General features: G+C 38.7%; 1 protein-coding gene across 1 annotated transcript in view; it reads left to right on the top strand.

The window, feature by feature from the left end:
- The window catches only part of CARMIL1 (capping protein regulator and myosin 1 linker 1), a 439,497-nt gene that overhangs the window by 387,042 nt on the left and 29,311 nt on the right, over positions 1–23,144 (top strand). The window contains exons 30-31 of the mRNA XM_004383977.1: positions 12,325–12,391; positions 12,918–13,114. Of these exons, the coding sequence (XP_004384034.1) occupies positions 12,325–12,391; positions 12,918–13,114 (264 nt within the window). The remainder of the gene's footprint in view (positions 1–12,324; positions 12,392–12,917; positions 13,115–23,144) is intronic.

Here is a 23,144-nt window from a genome sequence, read left to right as displayed (position 1 = left end):
TATCCTTTATAACAGATTGTGTCCTTCCTATTTTATCTTTGTGCCTAAATGTCCTTCTTCTAGGCATGGCAGTTATAGTAGTGACAGATTTTCTTTTTTTCTTTAAACTTGTCTGTAATATAGAAGTGGGAGAGAACTGGATTGAAGCAGCTGTTCAGTTTGTTCATTCATTCATTCAACAAATGGTTACTGAATGCTCACTACGTACCAGGCAGCTCTGGGGTTGTAGAGGTGAACAAGACAGAATCCCAGCTTGTCCTTTCCACCCGAAGGAGCTCACCTTGTCTTTCTCAGGAAGGCCCAGGGCAGAATGGTGGGGAGGGGGCCCCTAAAGGAGACCTTTTGAGTCAAATCTCCAGGCATTCCTCTATTTCAGCTAAATTGTTGTTAGTTGCTGTTGCGTCGATTCCAACTCATGGCTATCCCATGTGTGTAGTGTTTTCAAGGCTGTGACTTTTCAGAAGATCGGCAGGCCTGTCTTCTGAGGCACCTCTGGGTGGATTTGAACCACCAGCCTTTCAGTACTCAAGAGCTTAACTGTTTGCACCACCCAGGGCCTCTTTATAGTTAAATTAGCACAATTTATTTCTTACGTGTTTTTGAAGTACTACCTAAGATATTTCAAAAAGTATTTTCCTATATATTTAAAAAAAACAAATTGGAAAAAACAACAACAAAAAAAAAAACGACTGGTTTCTTTGTGATAAAGCATGCTGTAGTAAATTTCTTGGCCATCAGTTTGTAAAAAGAGTTTATCTCTACCTGAGCATCTCTAAACTCACTTAAAAAATTAAATATACTTGACCAGGTGACACTGCAGTTGTAATACTTGTAGGTGTGATGTACTTTCTGTCCCTGGAGACTGAGGGAGGGAGGGCTTATGAGGTGGGGAGGCCAAAAGGCCCCTCTGCCATCCTTGGGCAGATTCGCTAAATGGCTGTGTTTGGAGATAAACCCCAGACTTATTTTTCTAACAGAATACCTTTTTTTTTTTTTCCCTCCTCCCCCAATCTGGGACAAGATCCTGAATGTCAAGTCCCCATATCTAGACACTGTGGTTGAAAGGAAGTGCTAAAGTGGCTGGCAAAACATTGGTATATTTTTGATAAATTAAGTGAACCCCATCAATGTTCATGTTAATTTTTTTTACTCCCTCACATGTGAGGTTCATGGTAAAGAAGGAGAAGAGGGTAGATGCAGTACCCAGTTTTCATTTTAATTTTGCTTCTTGGACTCTGGAAAACATCATCTCCTAAATACTGGGAAGGCAGCTATCCTTGAACACTTCACGGCAACAATACTATACAAATTGTTGCCATCGAGTCGATTCCAACTCATAGCAACCTTATAGGGTAGAGTAGAACTTCCCCATAGGGCTTCCAAGGAGGAGCTGGTGGATTTGAACTGCCAACCTTTTGATTTGTAGCTGTAGCTCTTTAACCACAACAATTGCATATACAGAACAACCTTAAGTTACTTTAAAGTTTCTTTATGTTTTCTACGTATGTTACAGCAGATCAGTTTCCACGGCCGAATCATTATGATCAAGTCAGCCCTTTTGTCATTGTTACCATGAGGAGGTGGCCATGGGGTGGAAGTTTATAATCATGGAAAGGATCTCTTACTGGGCATCTGCAGAGTAAGCCCAGATAACTTGTAAATACCAAGTGACCAGAGTAATTCCTTTAAGACATACTATTGGTTAAGAGATTGGCTGCTAACCAAAAAGGTTGGCAGTTCGAATCCAGCAGCCACTCCTTGGAAACCCTATGGGGCAGTTATACTCTGTCTTATAGAGTTACTATGAGTTAGAATTAACTCAGTGGTAATAGGTTTGGTTTTTTTGGTTTATTCCTAAATACCACTGCCTAGTTGATACATAGGATTTTTCTAATTCTGAGTTATCTATTTGACCTTTTGATGTGATACATAAAGAAGACGCCAGAACACCATAATATCCAGGTAAATGTTATATAGTAATGTAGGAATTGAGCCAAGAGAAAAGAGAAAACCTCTCAGAACAAGCATCTTCAAGTTAAGAGTAAAAGTCAGGACAAAATGGCAGACTGAGTCCTCCCATCTCTGTGAGAGTTGTTATAGGGACATTAATGAATTCAGAAGGGGGTTGTGAAATATGGTGGGAGAAGGGATGATTCTAGCTTATGTAAGATTTATTATTATTATCAATGTGAAGGTCCCTAGGTGGTGCAGATGGTTTGCACACAACTTCTAACCTAAAGGTTAGTGGTTCAAACCCACCCACTGGTACCACCAAAGATAGGCCTGTCTGTCTGCTTCCATTAAGATTACAGCCAAGAAAACCCTGTGGAGCAGCTCTATTCTGTAACACATGGGGTCACCATGAGACAACTGAGTCAGAATCAGCTCAGTGGTTACTAACAACAACAACATTCACAAATAAGTCTTTATCTGATTTCTTTAAAAATGACAGAGAAGTATAAAATAAATGAGCCAAACACCAGTGTTCCTAGCACCCTAAAGAAACAACTGTTAACATGTTATATCATCTTTGTTTTGCTAGTGTATTTCTTAACCCCATAGTATGAGCTCTAGGAGCACAGAAACCTCATCTGTCTTATTCACTATTATACCTCCCTCTTTCCAAAAGAACCCAGAGCACAGTAGGTGCTCGATAAATATTTACTGAATCTTGATTAACATATAACATTACAGATAAAGTTCTAGCCTCATTTAACCACTTCTGACAGTCTCACTAGGGAGCCCTAGTGGTGCAATGGTTAAAGTGCTTGGCCACTAACTGAGAGGTAGGTGTTTTCAACCCACCAGCCACTCCAAGGGAGAAAGATGTGGCAGTCTGCTTCTGTAAAGATTACAGCCTTGTAATCTTCTACCCTGTCGTATAGGGTTGCTATGAGTCGGAGTTGACTTGACGGCAGTGGATTTTTTTTTTTGGGGGGGGGGCAGTTTTCAGTCCTCTCTTCCTTTTCCCAAAGGCACCACAGTCATGAGTTTGACTGAACTCTTCCTGTTGATTTCATGCATGTTCAAACGTATACATGTATCCACAAACAGTACATAGTTTTATATATTTTAGAATTTACCTAAATGGCATCATACCATACGTATCATTCTGAAATTTGATTTTTTTCATTCAGTATTATGTTTTGAGATTTATTCATGTTACTATATATCAAGTTTTTGTTTTTTCCCCTTTTAAAAGCTGTTCCATCATTTGAATAGACCTCATTTTATTTATCTGTTCTGCTATTGATAGGCTTTTAGATTGAACCCAGTGTTTTGCTATTATAGATCTACTTCTTAAGCATGCCTCCCTCTTCTACCCCACCACATGCTCTTTCTGCTTGGGAATAGAAGAATGACATAAGGAGGGATTAATAATGCTATTAATCTTCCAATTGTTGAGGCCATTGATTGGCACTGTGTTTGAGGCACTGTACTAAACAGTTTATAGTCATCCAATCCTCACAAGAAGTTGTTTTACAAACTAGAAAACTGAGGCCTAACTTCAAAAAAGAATTAGCCAAAGTCCCACATCCCAGGAAGTGGCAGATTGAGAATCTGAACCCAGTCTTTGGCTGCCAAAGCCTTGCGCATGAGACATACTCCCGAGAGAGGAGGCCTCTCTTCCCCCACAGCTCTTCCTTTGTCCTGACGGGGAGACATTGAAGTCAGTCAGTATTACCTAAATGAGCTCCAGAAGGAATAGAGGAATGAATTAATGATCTTCAGGCCATTGAAAAGTTAAAAGTTGAATTGTCTGTTGCCATGGTTTCCCTCTTCATAGGAACATTTTTTTTTTTTTGCTTGCCTGTCATTTTAGGAGTTGGATCAATTGAAAAGTTGTTCACCTTTACTTATTCTGATCTTTAGGTAGATAATTGGGACAGAAGTCCTTGGCCTTGTTGGATTAACCTTTCACTAAAGAAAAGGAAACTCTAAAATTATCTATGGAACTCAGCCATCAGCTATAACTATTATGTATATATCTGTATCACACACCTTTAAGGAAGTTTTTGCCTACTTGACTGTGAAGAAATAAATTTATCCTTGTTAAAGCCATCCACTTGTGGTATTTCTCTTATAGCAGCACTAGATGACTAAGAATTTGGAGAGCAGCACTAGATGCCTAAGACAAGGAGATATTGATTAAGACAGACAGGAGTCTTTACTTCAGGCAATTCAGAAATATTTGGAAAATGTATTTTTTACCTTTCTTTTCATTTAGCAAGGCTGTTTTTGCACTAATTTAGTGTATCATAAAAAATGAGGTATATTTGAGGAACATTGCCTAATACAGTATGAAATTAGAAGTCTGGAGATGAAGACTTTTAGAAGATTGCTGGTGGAAGATAGGCAAATGATGAGGAGGAGGAGGAGGAACGTCTTTTACTTATATGCCACCTTTCCTCTGAAGGGACCCAAACCATTTACTATAACAGCACTCACAAAAGAGGAGCATTGTATTTTCATCCTGTTTTATGCTGAGAAAAATGGACACACAAAAAATAAAGAACATGCAAAAAAATAAAAACAAAAAAGTTGACCCCAGGTAGATGAAGTAGGTAGCCTCAGAACACACACACACACACACACACACACACACACACACACTGTTTTCATGAAGTTTGATGTTCTGCAATTGGACTTCTTGGGTTTAGGATGGTTTTTCTTTTGTTGTTGTTTTTCCTTTCTTTGATTTTTCAGAATACTAAGATGCCCTAACAGTGAGTAACAATGACCAATGAGGCTTTAATAATTATTTACTTAGAGATCTAACGTGAAATGTAAATGCCCTAAAATGAACAAGGTGGCCTATACCCCCACCAACATAAGATGTCATCAGTATTTAACTACCCTGTGAACAGATGGGTAAGTGCCCTAGCTCCTGGCATCAGATCCTTTCCTGAAAAGCTTGATGACTGAGGGAGAAGATAATTCAAGGATGCTGAATCATAAAATGTGGTGGAGAACATAAAATGATGTAAAAGACCCCCAGCAGGGATACCTGTACAATTTCCTATATTGTTCCTGCCTATAGATAAAATTTTCACACTTGATTGCTGGAACTAGGCCTGTGGCCTGGGAGCCAGAGCATTTTCCAGTATCCATCCAGTGTTATGTCTACTGTGTGCTTCTGCAGCTGATGACTTCCTCGTCCCCTAAGTGGGATTAATGGCTTGTGGGGCTGATAAATGGCACTTTGCACACATTTAGCAAAAAAGATAATACCTGTAAGTAAGCGTTCCTGCAATTTTTCAAGCTTTACTTGTGCTTCTGCTTACAAATAGCCAAGCTGAATGCCGTAAGCTAGTAAATGTTTTGGCTTCATTCCTGCCTTACCCCTTTGCCATGATAGCTTTTTATGTATTTTAGCTTTTCTATTTCTTTGTGAATGGTGTCTCTCTCCCTCCCCTTTCTAGTAATGCTATTGCTTTATCTCTCTCCCCTTCTTTTTTTTTTTTTTTTTTTTCCTTTCTTTTTGCTGCACGGAGACTCTCTGCTGTACAAGTGTAAGTATTTTTTTGGTGGCTATGCAGTTTCTGGCTGTACTACTTTACATTCTTGTGCTCCATTTGCTTCTGTGCTGCCTGGCTGATCTCCCGGGAGACCATGGTATCATCATCTATCTGCAGTTCCTGAATGAAATAGACAGCAATTTAGAGACAAGATTGGATTTTACAAGATGGTTCAGCTAGCAAAACAGCCAGTGAATTTCAAATCTCCTGTCATGTGCTGAAAGCAAGCAGAGTGTGGATGAAGACGGTGCAAACATTCAGAAGGGGAAAAGTGCTTACTCCGTTCATGTAAAAAAAAGAAAGAAAAAGACATGATTACTTACACTTCCAAGTTTTTTTTTTCCTCTCCTGATTCTTGTCATATTACTTGTTCTGGACTCAAGGTTCTAGAAAACTGGCAACATGATTCACTTCTTAGATTTGAAGCATTTTACTAATCTGATTCTCAACTGACACTATTGTGTTGTGTTTTATTTTCTGACCCTCTAGAAGAAAAAGTAATTGGAGATTCTTGGGCTTTGAGTCAAAGCATTGTTTATTATCTTTGTGCAAACTTGCTAAAACCAAACAGAAAATATCCCATCGTATTTTTCTGATGATAGAAGCAATTTAACCCTTGTTTTAGATTAGTATGTCTAAGAATGACATTAAAATTGGGCTTAATAGTAAAAGAAATGTTGCATTTTTCATGAAATTTCTAACGTTAGTCTTTAACTTGTGGTAAATGTGGACATATCTGTATTGAGCAACATGCAGGATAGCTTTAAGTCCGTTACAAAAAATGGGATCCAGTGAATAAGATTTCAGAGTAATGTCGACTTGGGTGCTGCTTTTGAATTCTTATATTCGAGAAAAGAGCCATGGCATTCTGTTCACATTGTCTGCCACCATGGGGATTTATTGGTGGTTTGTGATCTTAGGACGAGAAAGAAGTCTTTAGGATTTAAATTTAGGATTTACCTTCTGAAGTTACATTTTAAAATAATGGCTTAACGCTTTTTTCATAATATTTTTTGAGGATGTGAATATTGAAAATTATTTATCACTTGTAAAATGCCATTTTTAAGGTAAGGTAATTTTATCTAGGTGTAAAGCAGTAGTTGGCAGTGTTAACCAAGAAATGATTTGTAAAAAGTCTGTTTGCATTGAACACCTCTTCTGTTTCATTTGCTGACTTCCTTCATTTGATAGGCAGTTTGTGGTTTCCCTGACTCAGAAACTGCTTATGTACTATCAAATGTTCCAGGAAGGTAATGGAAAGAAATGGTTTGAGAAAGTTAACCCTTTTGTTTGGTACATAAAGGGAAGAGAGTTAACAGTTCTAAAGGTAATGAGAAAGTCAACATTTTTTCCAGGATGCAGTTCATCTAACCAAGGAGTGTACGAGTGTGAGAGGGAGAGGGGCAGTAAAAATATACCAGATCTCTAGAGAAATATTTAATATGTGTTGCTAACTATACACTTAGGTGGATAATAAAAGTCTGTTCTTACATTTCTTCTGCTTGAGGGATCAGAATAAATCAATAAGATTGAACAAGTAGATATTTTCTGTAAAACTGTTAAGGAAAAAAATTCCATAGAAAAGGAAGAAAAATGTTAGAGAAATTAGATTTTTTTTTTCTCTTTGCTATTATATTTAAATCTCTTGAGAAAAAGAGATAAGAAAACAATTCGTCAGTCAAGAGAAACGTGTGGAACCAGGTTGTATTCTTCATATCCATTGTACAGACTAGCCTGATCACAAGTCCTGCCTATTTTAGCAAAAGGCCATTGACCCTGTCTAAACATGGCAGAACTTTGGAACTAAGAGATATGTCAAATACGGTGAAATGCAACTAGAAGTTATTTACACTTGTAAAGAGCTCACTAGCTAAAGGAAATCAGTGAAACACTTTAGAATGCATTTTTCTGATATTCACGCTTTGCATACTAGTTTTTGATGCAATAGAAAGATGGATGGAGAGGAGCAGACTTGTTCCCTTTTGATTGATGTCAATCACCAGAAATCCCGATGTTTTTGTATGTTTCTCGGTGTCTCTAAAATTAGTTTAAACTGAATTACCCATTTATAGATGGATATTAGTTTGTAATGACACAGATGGAGTCAAGCTTTCTGGACCTTCATTTGCTGATGTGGCAGTACTCAAAATGAGAAGAACCAGCTGCAAACATCCTTTAATCATTGGAACGTGAAATGTACAAAGTATGAATCTAGGAAAATTGGAAATCGTCAAAAATGAAATGGAACGCATAAACATCAATATCCTAGGCATTAGTGAGCTGAAATGGACTGGTATTGGCCATTTGGAATCGGGTAATCATATGGACTACTATACCAGGAACGAAAATTTGAAGAGGAATGGCATTGCATTCATCGTCAAAAAGAACATTTCAAGATCTATCCTGAAGTACAATGCTGTCAGTGATAGGATAATATCCATACACCTATAAGGAAGACCAGTTAATAGGACTATTATTCAAATTTACACACCAACCACTAAGGCCAAGAGGAAGAAATTTAAGATTTTTACCAACTTCCACAGTCTAAAATTGATCAAACATGTAATCAGGATGCATTGATAATTACTGGTGATTAGAATGCAAAAGTTGGAAACAAAGAAGAAGGATCAGTAGTTGGAAAATATGGCCTTGATGATACAAATGATGCCGGAAATCGTGTGATAGAATTTTGCAAGACCAATGACTTCTTCGTTACAAAAGCTTTTTTCACCAGCATAAACAGCAACTATACACATGAACCTCACCATATGGAATACACAGGAATCAAATTGACTACATCTGTGGAAAGAGACAATGAAAAAGGTCAATATTATCAGTCAGAACAAAACTAGGGGCCAACTGTGGAACAGAACATCAATTGCTCATATGCAAGTTCAAGTTGAAACTGAAGAAAATTCAAACAAGTCCATGAGAACTAAAGTATGACCTTGAGTATATCCCACATGAATTTAGAGACCATCTCAGGAATAGATTTGACATATTGAACACTAATGACCAAAGACCAGACAAGTTGTGGAATGACATCAAGGACATCATACATGAAGAAAGAGGTCATTAAAAAGACAGGAGAGAAAGAAAAGACCAAAATGGATGTCAGCAGAGACTCTGAAACTTGCTGTTGAACTTCGAGTAGCTAAAGCAAAAAGGAAGAAATGATGAAGTAAAAGAGCTGAACAGAAGATTCCAAAGGGTGGCTCGAGAAGACAGAGTAAAATATTATAATGACATGTGCAAATACCTGGAAATAGAAAACCAAAAGAGAAGAACATGCTTGACATTTCTCAAGCTGAAAGAACTGAATAAAAGTCAAGCCTCGAGTTGTGATATTGAAGGACTCTACAGGGAAAATATTAAACAACACAGGAAGCATCAAAAGCAGATAGAAGGAATACACAAAGTCACTATACCAAGAAGAACTGGTGGACGTTCAACCATTTCAGGAGGTAGCGCATGATCAGGAACTGATGGTACTGAAGAAGTCCAACTGCACTGAAGGCATTGGCGAAAAATAAGGCTCCAGGAATTGACGGAATACCAATTGAGATGTTTCAACAAACAGATGCAGCACTGGAAGCGCTCACTCATCTATGCCAAGAAATTTGGAAGACAGCTACCTGGCCAACCAACTGGAAGAGATCCATATTTATGCCTATTCCCACGAAAGATGATCCAACCGAATGCAGAAATTATGGAACAACATCATTAATATCACATACAAGTAAAATTTTGCTTAAGATTATTCAAAAGTGGCTGCAGCAGTATATCAACAGGGAACTGCCATAAGTTCAAGCCAGATTCAGAAGAGGATGTAGAACCAGGGATATCATTGCTGATGTCAGATGGATCCTGGCTGAAAGTAGAGAATACCAGAAAGATGTTTACCTGTGTTTTATTGACTATGCCAAGACATTCGACTGTGTGAATCATACCAAATTATGGATAACGTTGTGAAGAATGGGAATTCCAGACTTGTGCTTATGAGGAACCTGTACATAGATCAAGAGGCAGGCATTTGAACAGAACAAGGAGATACTGTGTGGTTTAAAGTTAGGAAAGGTGTGCATCAGGTTTGTATACTTTCACCGTACTTACTCAATCTGTATGCTGAGCAAATAATCCGAGAAGCTGGACTATATGAAGAAGAAAAGGGCATCAGGATTGGAGGAAGACTCATTCACAACCTTCATTATGCAGATGACACAACCTTGCTTGCTGAAAGTGAAGAGGACTTGAAGCTCTTACTGATGAAGATCAAAGACCACAGCCTTCAGTATGGATTACACCTCAACATCAAGAAAACAAAAATCCTCACAACTGGACCAATAAGCAACATCATGATAAACAGAGAAAAGATTGAAGTTGTAAAAGATTTCATTTTACTTGGATCCATAATCAACACCCATGGAAGCAGCAGTCAAGAAATCAAAAGGCGCATTGCATTTGGCAAATCTGCTGCAAAAGACCTCTTTAAAGTGTTAAAAGCAAAGATGTCACCTTGAGGACTAAGGTGCGCCTGACCCAAGCCATGGTATTTTCAATCACCTCATATGCATGCGAAAGCTGGACAATGAATAAGGGAGACTGAAGAAGAATTGATGCCTTGAATTATGGTGTTGGCGAAGAATATTGAATATACCGTGGACTGCCAAAAGGACGAATAAATCTGTCTTGGAAGAAGTACGACCAGAATGCTCCTTAGAAGCAAGGATGGCGAGATTTCGTCTCACATACTTTGGACATGTTATCAGGAAGGACCAGTCCCTGGAGAAGGACATCATGCTTGGTAAAGTAGAGGGTCATCGAAGAAGAGGAAGACCCTCAGCAAGACAGATTGATACAGTGGCTGCAACGGTGGGCCCAAGCATAACAACGATTGTGAGGATTGTGCAGGACCGGGCAGTGTTTCGTTCTGTTATACATGGGGTCACTATGAGTTAGAATTGACTCGATGGCACCTAACAACAAGAAGTTTGTAAATAACTCAAACTCACACTCATCTGTAAATGGGACTCTTTCTATATATGGGATATGGATTTTTTTCATATATTTAAAAAATGAACGTAATATATTTGAAATGTCATGATTTTCATGTGTCTTACATGTGTTTGGTATCTGTTATAAAGGCTTTAACGATAGGGAGCCAGATTACCTTTGCCCACTAACCCCTTTCTATAAAATGTAATCAAGAGTCACAGGAAAAAAATTTGGAGGACATCTTCATTCCATTCATTTTTTAAACTTCGTTGATATATATTTGCAACTGTTTAACTGAAATTGGTTGGAAATTATATCTCAAGCTACTTCTTGATCCTTTTATCTACCATAGTTGTGCATAAGGTGGATAGAATACTGAAGAGCTTTTCAAGACTAAACACAGCATATATTTTGGTAGTTTATATCTCCTGAGAATTAATTATTTTCAAAGGTTTCACTTATGAGTAGACCAGTCAGGCCACTAACTTCTCCAGGTTACTGCAAGGCCAATTTTGGGCAGAACTGCATTAAAACTGGATTCCTTGCCATTTGCATTGAACTGACTCTTTATATCAAGGACATCAACTGACTATGTTAATATAGAGTCTGCTAAGCTTATTGCTTTATAAATAGATATTCCTCAGTTTGTCTGCCTTTAACAAAATCTTAAAAGAATCAAATCAGCAACTTTCATTGTATATTTCAGGAAGATCAGTCTGGATTTAAATACAATTGCTCATTATTTTTCTCTCCCTTTTCTCCCAACAATAAGTAATAGCAAAAGAATATTATTATTAAAATTGGCATAATTGTCAAAATGGTAATGTTGTTTGCTTTAAAGGTCAGTGTGAACCAGTTCATTCTTTGAACCAAAGAAAGTTTTCAACCACGTGGACTTTTTGAGAAACCTATTAAATGAAATGAAAATCTACAAACTAAGTTCTTTTAGTTATGTTATCTCAGCCTACATAAATACCAATTTCCAGTATCTATTAAACAAGTTGAAACATACCTAAAATCTCTCTGTATATTGAGATAGTGAGTGATATGGTAGGAAGAATGCTGGGCTAACCTCTGTAACTGTCCCTGGCATTCTTCCTACTGACAGCCCCGTTTCTTCCTTTGAGTTTGTGTAGGTGATGACAAGGCTTCTCTCCACCTTTAACATTTGTGTGATCCTATTCAGGGAGAGGACAATGTTTTTTTTAGTGTTGCCTCTTTATAACCAACAGTTGACCCCAAAGCTAGGAATGTATCCTTAGGAAATGTTGGCTTTGGTTTGGATTTTGGTCTCATTTTTAAAGAACTGACAGGATCAAACACATCTTACTGAGAAGTGACAGCAGATGGAGACTTGAATCATGGCAGCTTTTCCCAATTAGTCTTTGCCTATAATGTAAAGATTAAAAATCTTGGTGGCAGAAATGTGATGAATGGTGAATAAGTGCGTTTAATAATTGGTGACTGATTTTTTACAATCTTTCGGTTGTATTCTTTATTTTAGCATCCTCATATACAGCTTGCAGTTAAGTTCTGTAACATTCATTGTTCCTTCCAGCTATGTAAATCAAATTTAACTGATTAGGACTGAGGAAAAATCGAGAAGACAGATGTATCATTTGAGAAAATTGTAAACATTTATAAATGTATTTTTCTAGTCTTCTCAGTCAGACTATCAGATATTACCAAACCATCCTTTAAAGAAATGAAATAAGCACTAAGTTTAAACTATCTACCGGAATGCTCTGAGATTTGAAAGGCAAGCTTTCTGTGATTAACTCTCTAAGTGCTGTCATTATTTTATTGCTAGATGACTCCTAAATCCAAAAGGAAGAGCATCCATAGCCGAATGCTGCGGCCTGTTTCCAGAGCCTTTGGTAAGTGTTTTTTGCTAATGCCAATCATTTCCTTGTAGTTATGAAACACCCGTCAGCAAGAACCTTGGACCACTTCAGTGACATTTGAAAACACTATGGAGCAGTTCTATTCTGCACATGTGGGGTCACCATGAATTGGAATTGACTCGACAGCAACTAACAACAAATATTGTTGTGTGCCGTCAAGTCAATTTTTACTCATAGCAACCCTATAGGGCAGAGTAAAACTGCCCCATAGGGTTTCCAAGGCTGCAAATCTTTATGGAAGCAGACTGCCACATGTTTCTTCCACAGAGCGGCTGGTGGGTCGAAACCTCCGACCTTTCAGTTAGCAGCTAGTGCTTAACCATTGTGCCACTAGGGCTCCTTAACAACAAATATTACTTGTGGGTAAATATTGAGAAAGTTCAGTGGTTTGTAAAAGGGGCTTTTCTGTGCCCTGAGAGACTTAAAATTACTTTGGGGAATTTGGTTTTTATCAGTCTATATGCAATAAGTTTTGATCTGGGGCTCTGTTTTATTTTAGAAATGGAGTTTGATCTGGATAAAGCACTGGAAGAGGTACCGATTCACATTGAAGACCCACCCTTCCCATCCATCAAACAAGAGAAGCGGAGCTCAGGATTCATCTCAGAGTTACCCTCCGAGGAAGGGAAGAAGCTGGAGCACTTTACCAAGTTAAGGCCAAAACGGAATAAGAAGCAGCAACCCACCCAAGCAGCGGTAGGTGGTCTGGAGAGGTCCCATCTCTCCCTCACCCTTTCCTTCTCAGGTGAAGAGCTGGTGAATCTTGATGAAATACATGGCACAAAGTGAAAGCTTTTGGTTTAGTGGAAGTGGCTGGTTTGTGCAAATGGTTAACATGCTCAGCCGCCGACTGAAAGGTTGGAGGTTTGAGTCCACCCAGAGGAACCTCTGAAGAAAGCCTGGCAATCTACTTCCAAAAAATCATTGCTCCAATGCCTTATTATTCTATACCTACACACTCACAGAACTACCCTCCCAAGGTCACCTTGTCCTAATCCAGTGGATGCGTTTCATGCTTCATCTTACTTGATGTCTGAACAGTTACTTGACATCAGTAACTCCATCCTTCCTAAAGGCCTTTTCTCCTTGGCCTCTGAGTCATTACATTACTCTTTTTTACCTATGTCTCTAGTGACAGCTTTTCAGTCATCCTCTGCTTGGCCTGTAAGTGTTTTATTTGCTGTCTGGGTAATCTCATCTAAACCATGGTTTCAGTCTCTACATTGTTGGCTCCTGTTCTTATCTCCAGCCCAACTCTCTCTTCTGAGCTCCAGACTCAGGAATCCACATGCCTCTTGGACATTTCCTTTTGAATGTCCCAGAGCATCTCAGGCTAAACAAATTCAAAATGGAAAGCCTATTTTTCCCTCCAGACCTTTCCTTCCTCTTATATTCCCTTTCCCCAGTGGAGCATCACTCATTGACAAGTTAGAAACCTAGGTATGATCCAACCACCAGCTCCCCACCCTGATCCCTGCCTGCTCTCTGTCTTCCACCCTGGCCCCATCTCATGCCTTCCCTTACTCCCATCCTGTGTTCCAGTCCTCCAGCGCTGCAGCCTTTCTCTCATTGCTGCCCCTCACCCCCATGCTTCCTGGGCTCATTTTGACATCTCGCTAAGGACAGCTTCCTCCAGGGAGCCTTCTCTGTCTCAACCTTTGTGTTCTCCCAGGGCTGTTGCTGCACAACTTCCGGGAGTGCTGTTCCCACAGGCTAGTGGTGCCCAGGGCTTGGCCTGAGTAGCCGTCTGTGGGAACCCTGGCTCCTCCAGTGCCCGATGCTTACCCTGAGCATTAGGGCTACAGTAACAAACTGGGTACAACCTGGGTGACTTAACCCTTTTGTGACTCAATTATTTTTTCCTTTTAATTTTTTGTTAATACTACTATGTGTTTTCAGTAATGGAAGGCATGCTGAATCATTGAGTGTGTTTGAATTTTTGGTAGGTAGTATAGTTTTTGTTATATGCCTCATTCCACAAATCGTACCTAGAGTCCAGAGGTACATATGTGTACCTCTTGTGAACACAAATTCTACCCCCAGAGTCCAGAGGTATATATGTATACCAAATAAAAATTTTCAAAATTCTTGTTTTTCCTACCAAAAATTCAGTGATTCAGCACCACCTTATACAATACCCTGTCAAAACAGTAATTTGCAGCAGACGCCTGTTTTTTCCATTTCAAACTATTATATAGGGCCCTGCCTGCCAGCAGCATGTGCTGTCAGTGGGAAAGTAGATTCTCAATGAACCCCAGAGGTATAAAAATAAGTAGTAGCTATATATACCTCTAGTCCTGAAGACTTAAAACAACAGAAATTTATTGTCTCACAGTTCTGGAGACCAAAAGTCCAAAATCAAGGTGTTGGCAGGGCCATGCTTTCTCTGAAGGCTCTAGGGGAGGATCTTTCCTTGTCTCTTGCTAGCTGCTGGTGGTTCCTGGCAGTCCTTGGTGTTCCTTGTCATGTAGGTGCATCATTCCAATCTCTGCCTCTATCATCACATTGCCTTCTTCCTCTGTGCCTGTGTGTCTGTCTCTGTGTCTCTTCTTCTCTTTTTATAAAGACATAGTCCAGTCGTATTGGATTAGGACCTTCCCTACTTCAGTGTGACCTCATGTTAACTAATTACATTTGCAAAGACTGTATTTCCAAACAAGGTTATGTTCACAGGTAGCAGGAGTTAAGGCTTCATTGTATCTTTTGAGGGGACACAATTTAATCCATAACACCCTGTTATGCTCTTGTCACATAGCGTTTTCTCACCACTCTTCTCTCCTTGTCAGTAAGGTCCATGGAGGCAGGGCATGTGATTTACTATCCATGGTTTATCCTCAGCACTTAATATGGCTTTAGAACTTAGTAAAACCAAAAACCAAACCCATTGCCGTAGAGTCGATTCTGACTCATAGCAACCCAATAGGACGGAATAGAACTGCCCCATAGGGTTTCCAAGGAGCTGCTGGTGGAGTTGAACTCCTGAACTTTTTGTTAGCAGCCAAGCTCTTAACCACTGCACCACCAGGGCCCCCTACAATATAGTAGGTACCCAATACTTGTTTGATGAATAGGTAGATAACTGCAGACATAGATGGATGAAGGTCACAGCAAATTATCTGCAAGGTCAATAATTTATTTACTCACATTAGATCAGGCTTTAATTGTATTTGATTTATTTTCCTCATTTGAGTCTGAATAGCTTGACCCAGTTTCAAAAAATAAAAGAAAAAAAATTTAATGTGTTCTTTTCTTGTGAGACTTCCTTTTCAGTTAACATAAGCAAATTTGCATATTCATAGAGGAATAAGCTTTTTTTTTTTCTTTTAATTATAAGGGAAAGGCCACCTTTTCAGGTAGGGAAAAGCCAGCTTCCCACACAATAACCCAGACTCTAGATTCTAGATTGTTACTAAATAAACAACTCCTCTTTGGCTCTTTCCATGTGGAGAATCATCAATATAACTTGTATGTAAAATAATGGCTTAAGTTCTCCCTCAATTAAGTCAGTGACCCATGGAAAGAAAGACTTTTGTCTACTTTTTTCTTTATACCTTAAAAAAGAAAGAAGAGACGGGAAAGAAGCAGAGACAGAGTCCTAGTGGAAAAATGCACTAGATATATCCTAGAGAGACTGAAATTTGTCCACATTAGAGCCAGGACTCGCAGGGTCAGCACACCCCAGGCCCTTCCATCCTAAGTACTTTATCTGAAACAAAGGGAACTTCCCCAGATTGTGGATTTTGGCCATGGTGATAGATACCAAAAAATAAAATAAAATAAAACAAAGCATCAAACCCATTTCCGTCAAGTCAATTCCAACTTAAAGAGACCCTATAGGACAGAGTAGAACTGACCTACACAGTTTTCAAGGCTGTAATCTTTACAGAAGCACACTGCCACATCTTTCTGCCAAGGAGCGCAGCTGATGGGTTCAAACTGCCAACCTTTTGGTTAACAGCTGAGCACTTAACCACTCTGCTACCAGTGCTCCTTTTGTGATAGACAGACCTGGCTTTTTCTCAGAGGCTTGGACTGAGAAGCCTGGATTAGCATGATTTTCCTTAGGTTCATAGGAAAATATATTGCCTTGTGATTTCACAGTGCTTACAATTTTCAAAGTACTTTCATATCTAACAACCCTGTATAGCTGCCACACAAGGACCATCATCCACATTTTCCAGGTGACACTGAGGAGATTACGGTTTACCTTTATTACTAATATTTAGCAGCAGTAATCATTTAATATTTATTTAATATTTAATAATTATTTAATATTACCAATTTTTAATTCATTTTGTTTGTTTTGCTAGGATTGATGGGAATCTATTCACCCTGAATCTATCTTAGCCTTTCTAGAGCTTGGAATTGACTTTTAATGCCCCCAATGAGCTTTTCTAACTGCAAATTCTCAAAGCCAAGGCTAAATTAAATGCCAACTTGTCAATTTCTGTTGTTAGTTGCTACATAGTCGATTCCGACTCAGGGTAACCCCACATGTGCAGAGCAGAACTGTTCCATAGGGTTTTCAAGGCTGTGACCTTTCAGAAGCAGGTCATCAGGCCTGTCTTCTGAGGTGCCTCTGGGTGGGTTTGAGCCACAAACCTTTTGGCTAGTAGTCAGTGCTCAACTGTTTGTGCCACTCAAGCACGCCTTGTCAGTTTCTACTGGGTCAAAAACATTAATGCTGTAACTATTGATTTCTGTGCCAACAATATATACAAATAAGAGTAGATAGCCTAGAAGAAAAGAAACTAAGTAAGTACAAAAATTTAACCTTGGGTTAAACCACAATCATTCTAAACTACCAGATTTTTTAAAAATAATGGATTTAGACATTTATTTATGCATTTTAATTCTCTCCCTGCCCCCCTAAAAAGAAAAACCTTGATTTATTTTTAATAACGAGGTAAAACATACAATTTTCTTCTTTTTTCACTTCATTAATATATATCTAATAATTCTTTCAATTTATATTAAGGCTGGGTAGCACATAGAATGGTAGAGTAGTATGCAGACTCAGACAACCAACTCTTCCACTCCCAAGCAATGTGTGTCTGGACAAGACATGATATATTTCTGAGCCTACATCAGCTTGTTTCTAAAATACCAGCATTGCCTACTTCATGGGTTGTCATGAGAAATAAATGAAAGTATAAAACCTTTTATTAAATGCAAATACTGTTTTTAAAAGCTAGTATTTCCTTTTTATTTTTATTAGCTATATTTATTAATATTATATTTGCCTTTGTTCCCTCACCTCCAAATGGAGGAGGAAAAAAATATTAGTAATTTACTACCACTCTTAGCTACCCTCTTTAATTTAGGGATTCTTGCCCATGTTAATTAAACCCAAGTCAGCTAGCTTTACAAAAATTCGTATTTTTAAAAAATGCTGTATTTCTTCAGTTGAGATGACTTTCAGAAAGTCTTTGCTTTTGGGAAAAGCACTTCACATGAGTAAATTAGAGTGGAAATGCCATTTTCGAAGTACTAGAATATTCCAGCATGCATATGAAAGGGCACAGCAGAGTGGGAAGGAAAAATAGTATAGTATATTAAGTAGGATAACACCAGCTGCTGTATGAAATAAATATCTATTATGTTAAATCTCTGGTATTTTGGAGTTTATTACTTGCTCACATCATAGTACAATGTGAGTATTTCTGGTCAGAGGACCCTAATGTGATCTTTCAGGGGCCCAGGCTGCTTTCATCTGTGGCTTCACCCGCCTCTTTGGTCCTTGGAGTCCTGTCCACTCAGCTGGGCTGACATAAAGCACTAAGGTTCACACGTGGACTTCACTTTCATCTAAATACCATTAGCCAGAACTTGACCACATGGCCTAAAAACACAAACCAAACCCACTGCCATCGGGTTGATTTGGACTCATACCGATGCCATAGGGTTTCCGAGACTGTCATCTTTATGGAAGCAGACTGCCACATCTTTCTCCCATGGAGCCACTGGTGATTACCAACTGCTGACCTTTTGGTTAACAGTCTGTCACTTTAACCACATGGCCACCTAATGGCAAAGGAGCCTGGAAAGTGTAATACACCTACCAGAAAGGGAGGGGTGCTGTCTTGGGCTTATACCCAGCCACTGCCAGTCACCTATTCCTTCTTTATACTTTTACCTATCATAACTAAAAGTGAAAAGTGTATTTCCCTAAAGGAAAACCATTGAAAAGTCTGCATAGAGCAGTGGAAAGAGCATTGGATTGGAGATTCAGGAAATCTGCCAGCTCTAGTCCTGACTCTGCCGCTAACTAGAATTGTCTCCCAATGGAAGAAATTTCAAACATAATCTATTCATTATACGAGGGAATATGAAGCCCAGGCCAGGTAACTGATTTGCCTGTGATCATACTCTGAATTACTATGATATATAATACAGTGGCTTTACTTGACATGATATGTCAATGTTGATTGGTTTTACCATATATTTTTGCCATGACCCCAAATTTCTTGGCCCAGTGATGAAAGAAACCAGCTCTAATTAAAACTGACTAAATCCTAGGTCATAGATTTTCTTCTACATGGTTTGAATCACAGTACCACCAGGTTGGAAGGGATTTTGAAGTCATCTTACCCATTCTATTACCAAGTGCAAAAAAATCCCCACACAGCCATCAGTTGGCCATTCTATTTATATTGACCTCATTCTCTGGAGCAGCCATTTTCTAAAAACTCTAATTATTGGCAAATTTGTTTTTATGTGTTACTCAAATCTGCCTCTTAGTTTTGACTTGTTCCTCTCCATTTTCCATGTTTCTTACTGTCTAATATATGCACATAAGATGAGACACACATTAGGATGGCACATGTTATTTAAATCTCTTCTACTTAGCAAATTTCAAATATTTGAGGGTCATTACTAGATCTTTCCTTCTCCAATCTGAATTTCCTTAACACCTCCAATTATCTTCATATTGTCTGGAATCCAGTTATGATGCTTACTACTCTCTTCTGAATAAATTGCAGTGTGGCACCTAAAACAAAAGAGTACTTTTTGGCCATGTCATCTCCCTCTTTCTAAAATACTATATTTTTATTTTTCAACCACAGAGTGCATTCAGTATTTTAATGGGCATATTATCCAGGTGACTATTACTGGTCTTACCATCAGGCAAGACCTGTAAATCTTCTGTTTTCGTAAGCATATTTCAGACATGAAAAGGAAGAGAGGAGAGGGTATGTGCATCAGAAAGTCAGAACTTGCCCAAAAGTCAATAGCACACATATCACTGGCTAGAACTAAATCATATTTCTACTCCCAACTGCAAAGGACACTAGGAAAATAATGTGTTTCAGGGGGTAACATTGATAATTCCAGATAAAATCAGGATTTTGTTACTGAATAAACAAGGAAGAATGGATTCTGGTTAGACATTTAGCAGATTTTGCTGCTATTTGTCCAGTTGAGAAACTTCTACCCTAGTTTGCTAATTTTTTTTTTTTTTTTAATGAATGGTGATTAATGTGACTATTTTTTTTTTCAGTATTGAGATTGATCATATTTTTTTTTCTCTCTTAATCTGCTATTGTGGTGACTCACATTAACAGATTTTTCTAATGTTATAACATTAGATCATGATGTTTCTGCTCTGTTTTAATATACTACTCACAGAATCCTTCAATATGCCAGCTCGAGGCTTGAATTTTTTCATGGTTCCTTTCACCTTGAGAAATGCCAAACATGTTCTTCCCTTTTGGTTTTCTAACTCCAGGTCTTTGGACATTTCGTTATAATACTTTACTTTGTCTTCTCTAGCTGCCCTTTGAAATCCTCTGTGTGGCTCTTTACTTCGTCATTTCTTCCATTCACTTTAGCTACTCCATGTTCAAAAGCAAGTTTCAGAGTCTCTTCTGACATCCATTTTGGTTTTTTTTTTTCTTTCCTGTCTTTTTAATGACCTTTTGCTTTCTTCATGTGTGATGTCCTTGATGTCATCCCACAAGTCATCTGCTCTTTAGTTATTAGTGTTCAATGCATCAAATCTATTCTTAAGATGATCTTTAAGTTCAGATGGGATGTACCTGACCCAAGCCATGGAATTTTCAGTCACTTTATATGCCTGAGAAAGCTGGACCATGAAAAAGGAAGACTGAAGAATAATTGATGCGTTTGATGGTGTTGGTGAAGAATATTGAATATGCCATGGACTGCCAGAAGAACGAACAAATCTGTCTTGGAAGAAGTATAGACAGAATGCTTCTTAGAAGTGAGGATGGCGAGGGTTTGAAGACTTCATCTCATGTACTTTGGACATATTATCAGGAGGGACCAGTCCCTGGAGAAAGACATCATGCTTGGTAAAGTAGAGGGTCAGCGAAAAAAAGAAAGACCCTTAATCAGATGGCTTGAGACAGTGGCTGCAACAGTGGCCTCAAACACAGCAATGATTGTGAGGATGGCTCAGGAACCGGCAGCATTTCATTCTGTTATATGTAGGGTCGCTATGATTCAGAACCAACTCAGTGGCACCTTACAACAACAACAATATCCTGTTAGGCTGGTGCCACAGTGGTTAAGTGCTTGGCTGCTAACCAAAAGGTCGACGGTTCGATCTCACCTAGCAGCTCCACAGGAGAAAAGACCTGGCTATCTGCTCCCATAAAGATTACAGCCTAGGAAACCCTTTGCGGCAGTTCTATTCTGTCATACAGGGTTGCTATGAGTCAGAATCGACTTGATGGCACACAACAGCACCAACAACAGACTTCATTTGCTAACATTTTATTAGGATTTTTGCATCTAAGTGTATAGGTGAAAGATACCTATACTTTTTTTTTTCTTGTCTACACTGTCAATCAATCTAGTTTGGGTATCAGAGTTATACTATTTTCATAAAATTAGTTGGGAAGTTTTCTCAGCTTTCTTATTCTCTAGAGCAGTTTGTCTGTTTCTCTCCTGGGAAGCCATCTGGGCCCAACATGTTGTCTCTGTGCATGTGTACGTGTAGATTTTTTACTAGGGATTTTATTTATATTGTTACCAACTTGTTCTTGAGACTTTTTTGTCATTTGTATTTTTCTAGGAAATTGTCCATTTAGTCTTCTTGTTCATTTAGTTGTTTACAGAATTCTTTTAAGAGTTTTTAATCTCTTCTATACTAATAGCTATGTCCCATTTTTTTCATTTCTAATATATTTTAATGCCTTCTCTTTTTCTTAATCCTGTGAGGTTATCTGTTAGTCTTTTTCTAAGAACCAGCCTTTAGTTTTATCAGTCCTCTTGAGTTCATTAATTTTTCTCTTATTTTTATTATACTTCCTTCATTTGCTTCCTTTGAGTTTCTTATTTCTTGCCTTGATTGCTTAGCTCATCAGTTTTCCATGTTTCTTACTGTCCAATATATGCAAATAAGATTCCATGATTATTCAGCTAATTAATTAGCATTCCTTGGGTTGTGTTTGTTCAAAGAGTTAGTAAGGTAACTAATTGCCCTTACTTCCGGCACCTCTCCGTCCGGCCTACAAAGGCATCATGAGAGATTTGACAGATACCTTGTCAAAATCCAGGTGCACCACCTACTGCGTTTTCCTAGTGTATTCATCTTAATAATGCTGGCAGAGGGAAAACGGGGGTGGGGGGTGGTGGTCTGAATTGCCTTTAGTCCTCATGATCACCAGTTTATCATCTAAGCATTCACAAATTATCCTTTTAGCAATTACTTTCACACCATAGATACAAAATCTGCCTTCTTTATTTCTCAAATATTCACAGCGATTCCTGTAATTTTATTTGCAAAGCCTTTCTCTGAGCACAGATGCAGTTGGTTCCAGCTAGCTCAGGGCTCTCTTACTATCTCGGAGTTTTTTGCTCTCCTTTCCTAATAGCTCCACTACCTTTTTCAGACTGAAATTTATTTTCCTTGACAGGAAAGACCAAAATCAAATGGGATTCTGAGAACTTCTGATGTCTCTATGTCCTTCCCTTTTCCTTTTGCTAGAAAATGAGCTAACACAGCATGTGTGTTTGGCCTTGAACTGTTTTGACACACTGTATTTCGTTTTAGTCTGCAGCTTTTCTGCTGCTCTTAACAGGCCAGTGCCACCTTCAGCTTCCTATTTTAACAGATGCATTTTAAGCTGCATTTCATTGAAGATCTCCTAGTGTTCCTGGTCTTCTCTTAACCTCTCTACTCTCAAGCTGTTTATCTCTAAAATGGCAGGGTTGGGCTGGGGAATCTGTGAAATCCCGTCCAACTCTAAACACTGGCCTGTTCTGCTTGAAAGCAGAGTGCTTTGTTGAGCCCTGTGCCTCCATCTCTGCAGTTGTTGATGTTCTGCATGTCTCCAGGGAATCTCTTGTGTCAGGTGTGAATGCTGTTTCAGAGCAGGGAAAAAGAAAGGGACCCAAGGGAGAAATTATACAAGCAAAATTTAATTTCTGTTCTCAAAGTGGGAAGGGGAGTCACTTGAGGGGAAACCTCTGAAGGTTAAGCAAGGTGAGCAGCAGGGTGTGCTGGAAGGAAGCACTGTGTTAGGACCATGTGTCCCAGGTTCAGTCCTTTTTCTTCATCCGTCAGTGACCAAGTAGGGGCACCCCTCATTCTCTGAGCCACAGTTTGATCTGTGACTAAGCAAAAACTGAGATAAAACTATCTCATTAAAACGGTCAATATAAAAGTGACATATTAATGTGCAAAACACATGTAAACTCCCAAGTACTATACAAACTTAAAACCAATTGCTGCACAGTCGATTCCCACTAATGGTGA

Source organism: Trichechus manatus, unplaced genomic scaffold (assembly GCF_000243295.1).
Source record: "Trichechus manatus latirostris isolate Lorelei unplaced genomic scaffold, TriManLat1.0 scaffold00115, whole genome shotgun sequence".
Lineage (NCBI taxonomy): Eukaryota > Metazoa > Chordata > Mammalia > Sirenia > Trichechidae > Trichechus > Trichechus manatus.
This window is presented reverse-complemented; position numbering and strand designations above follow the sequence as displayed.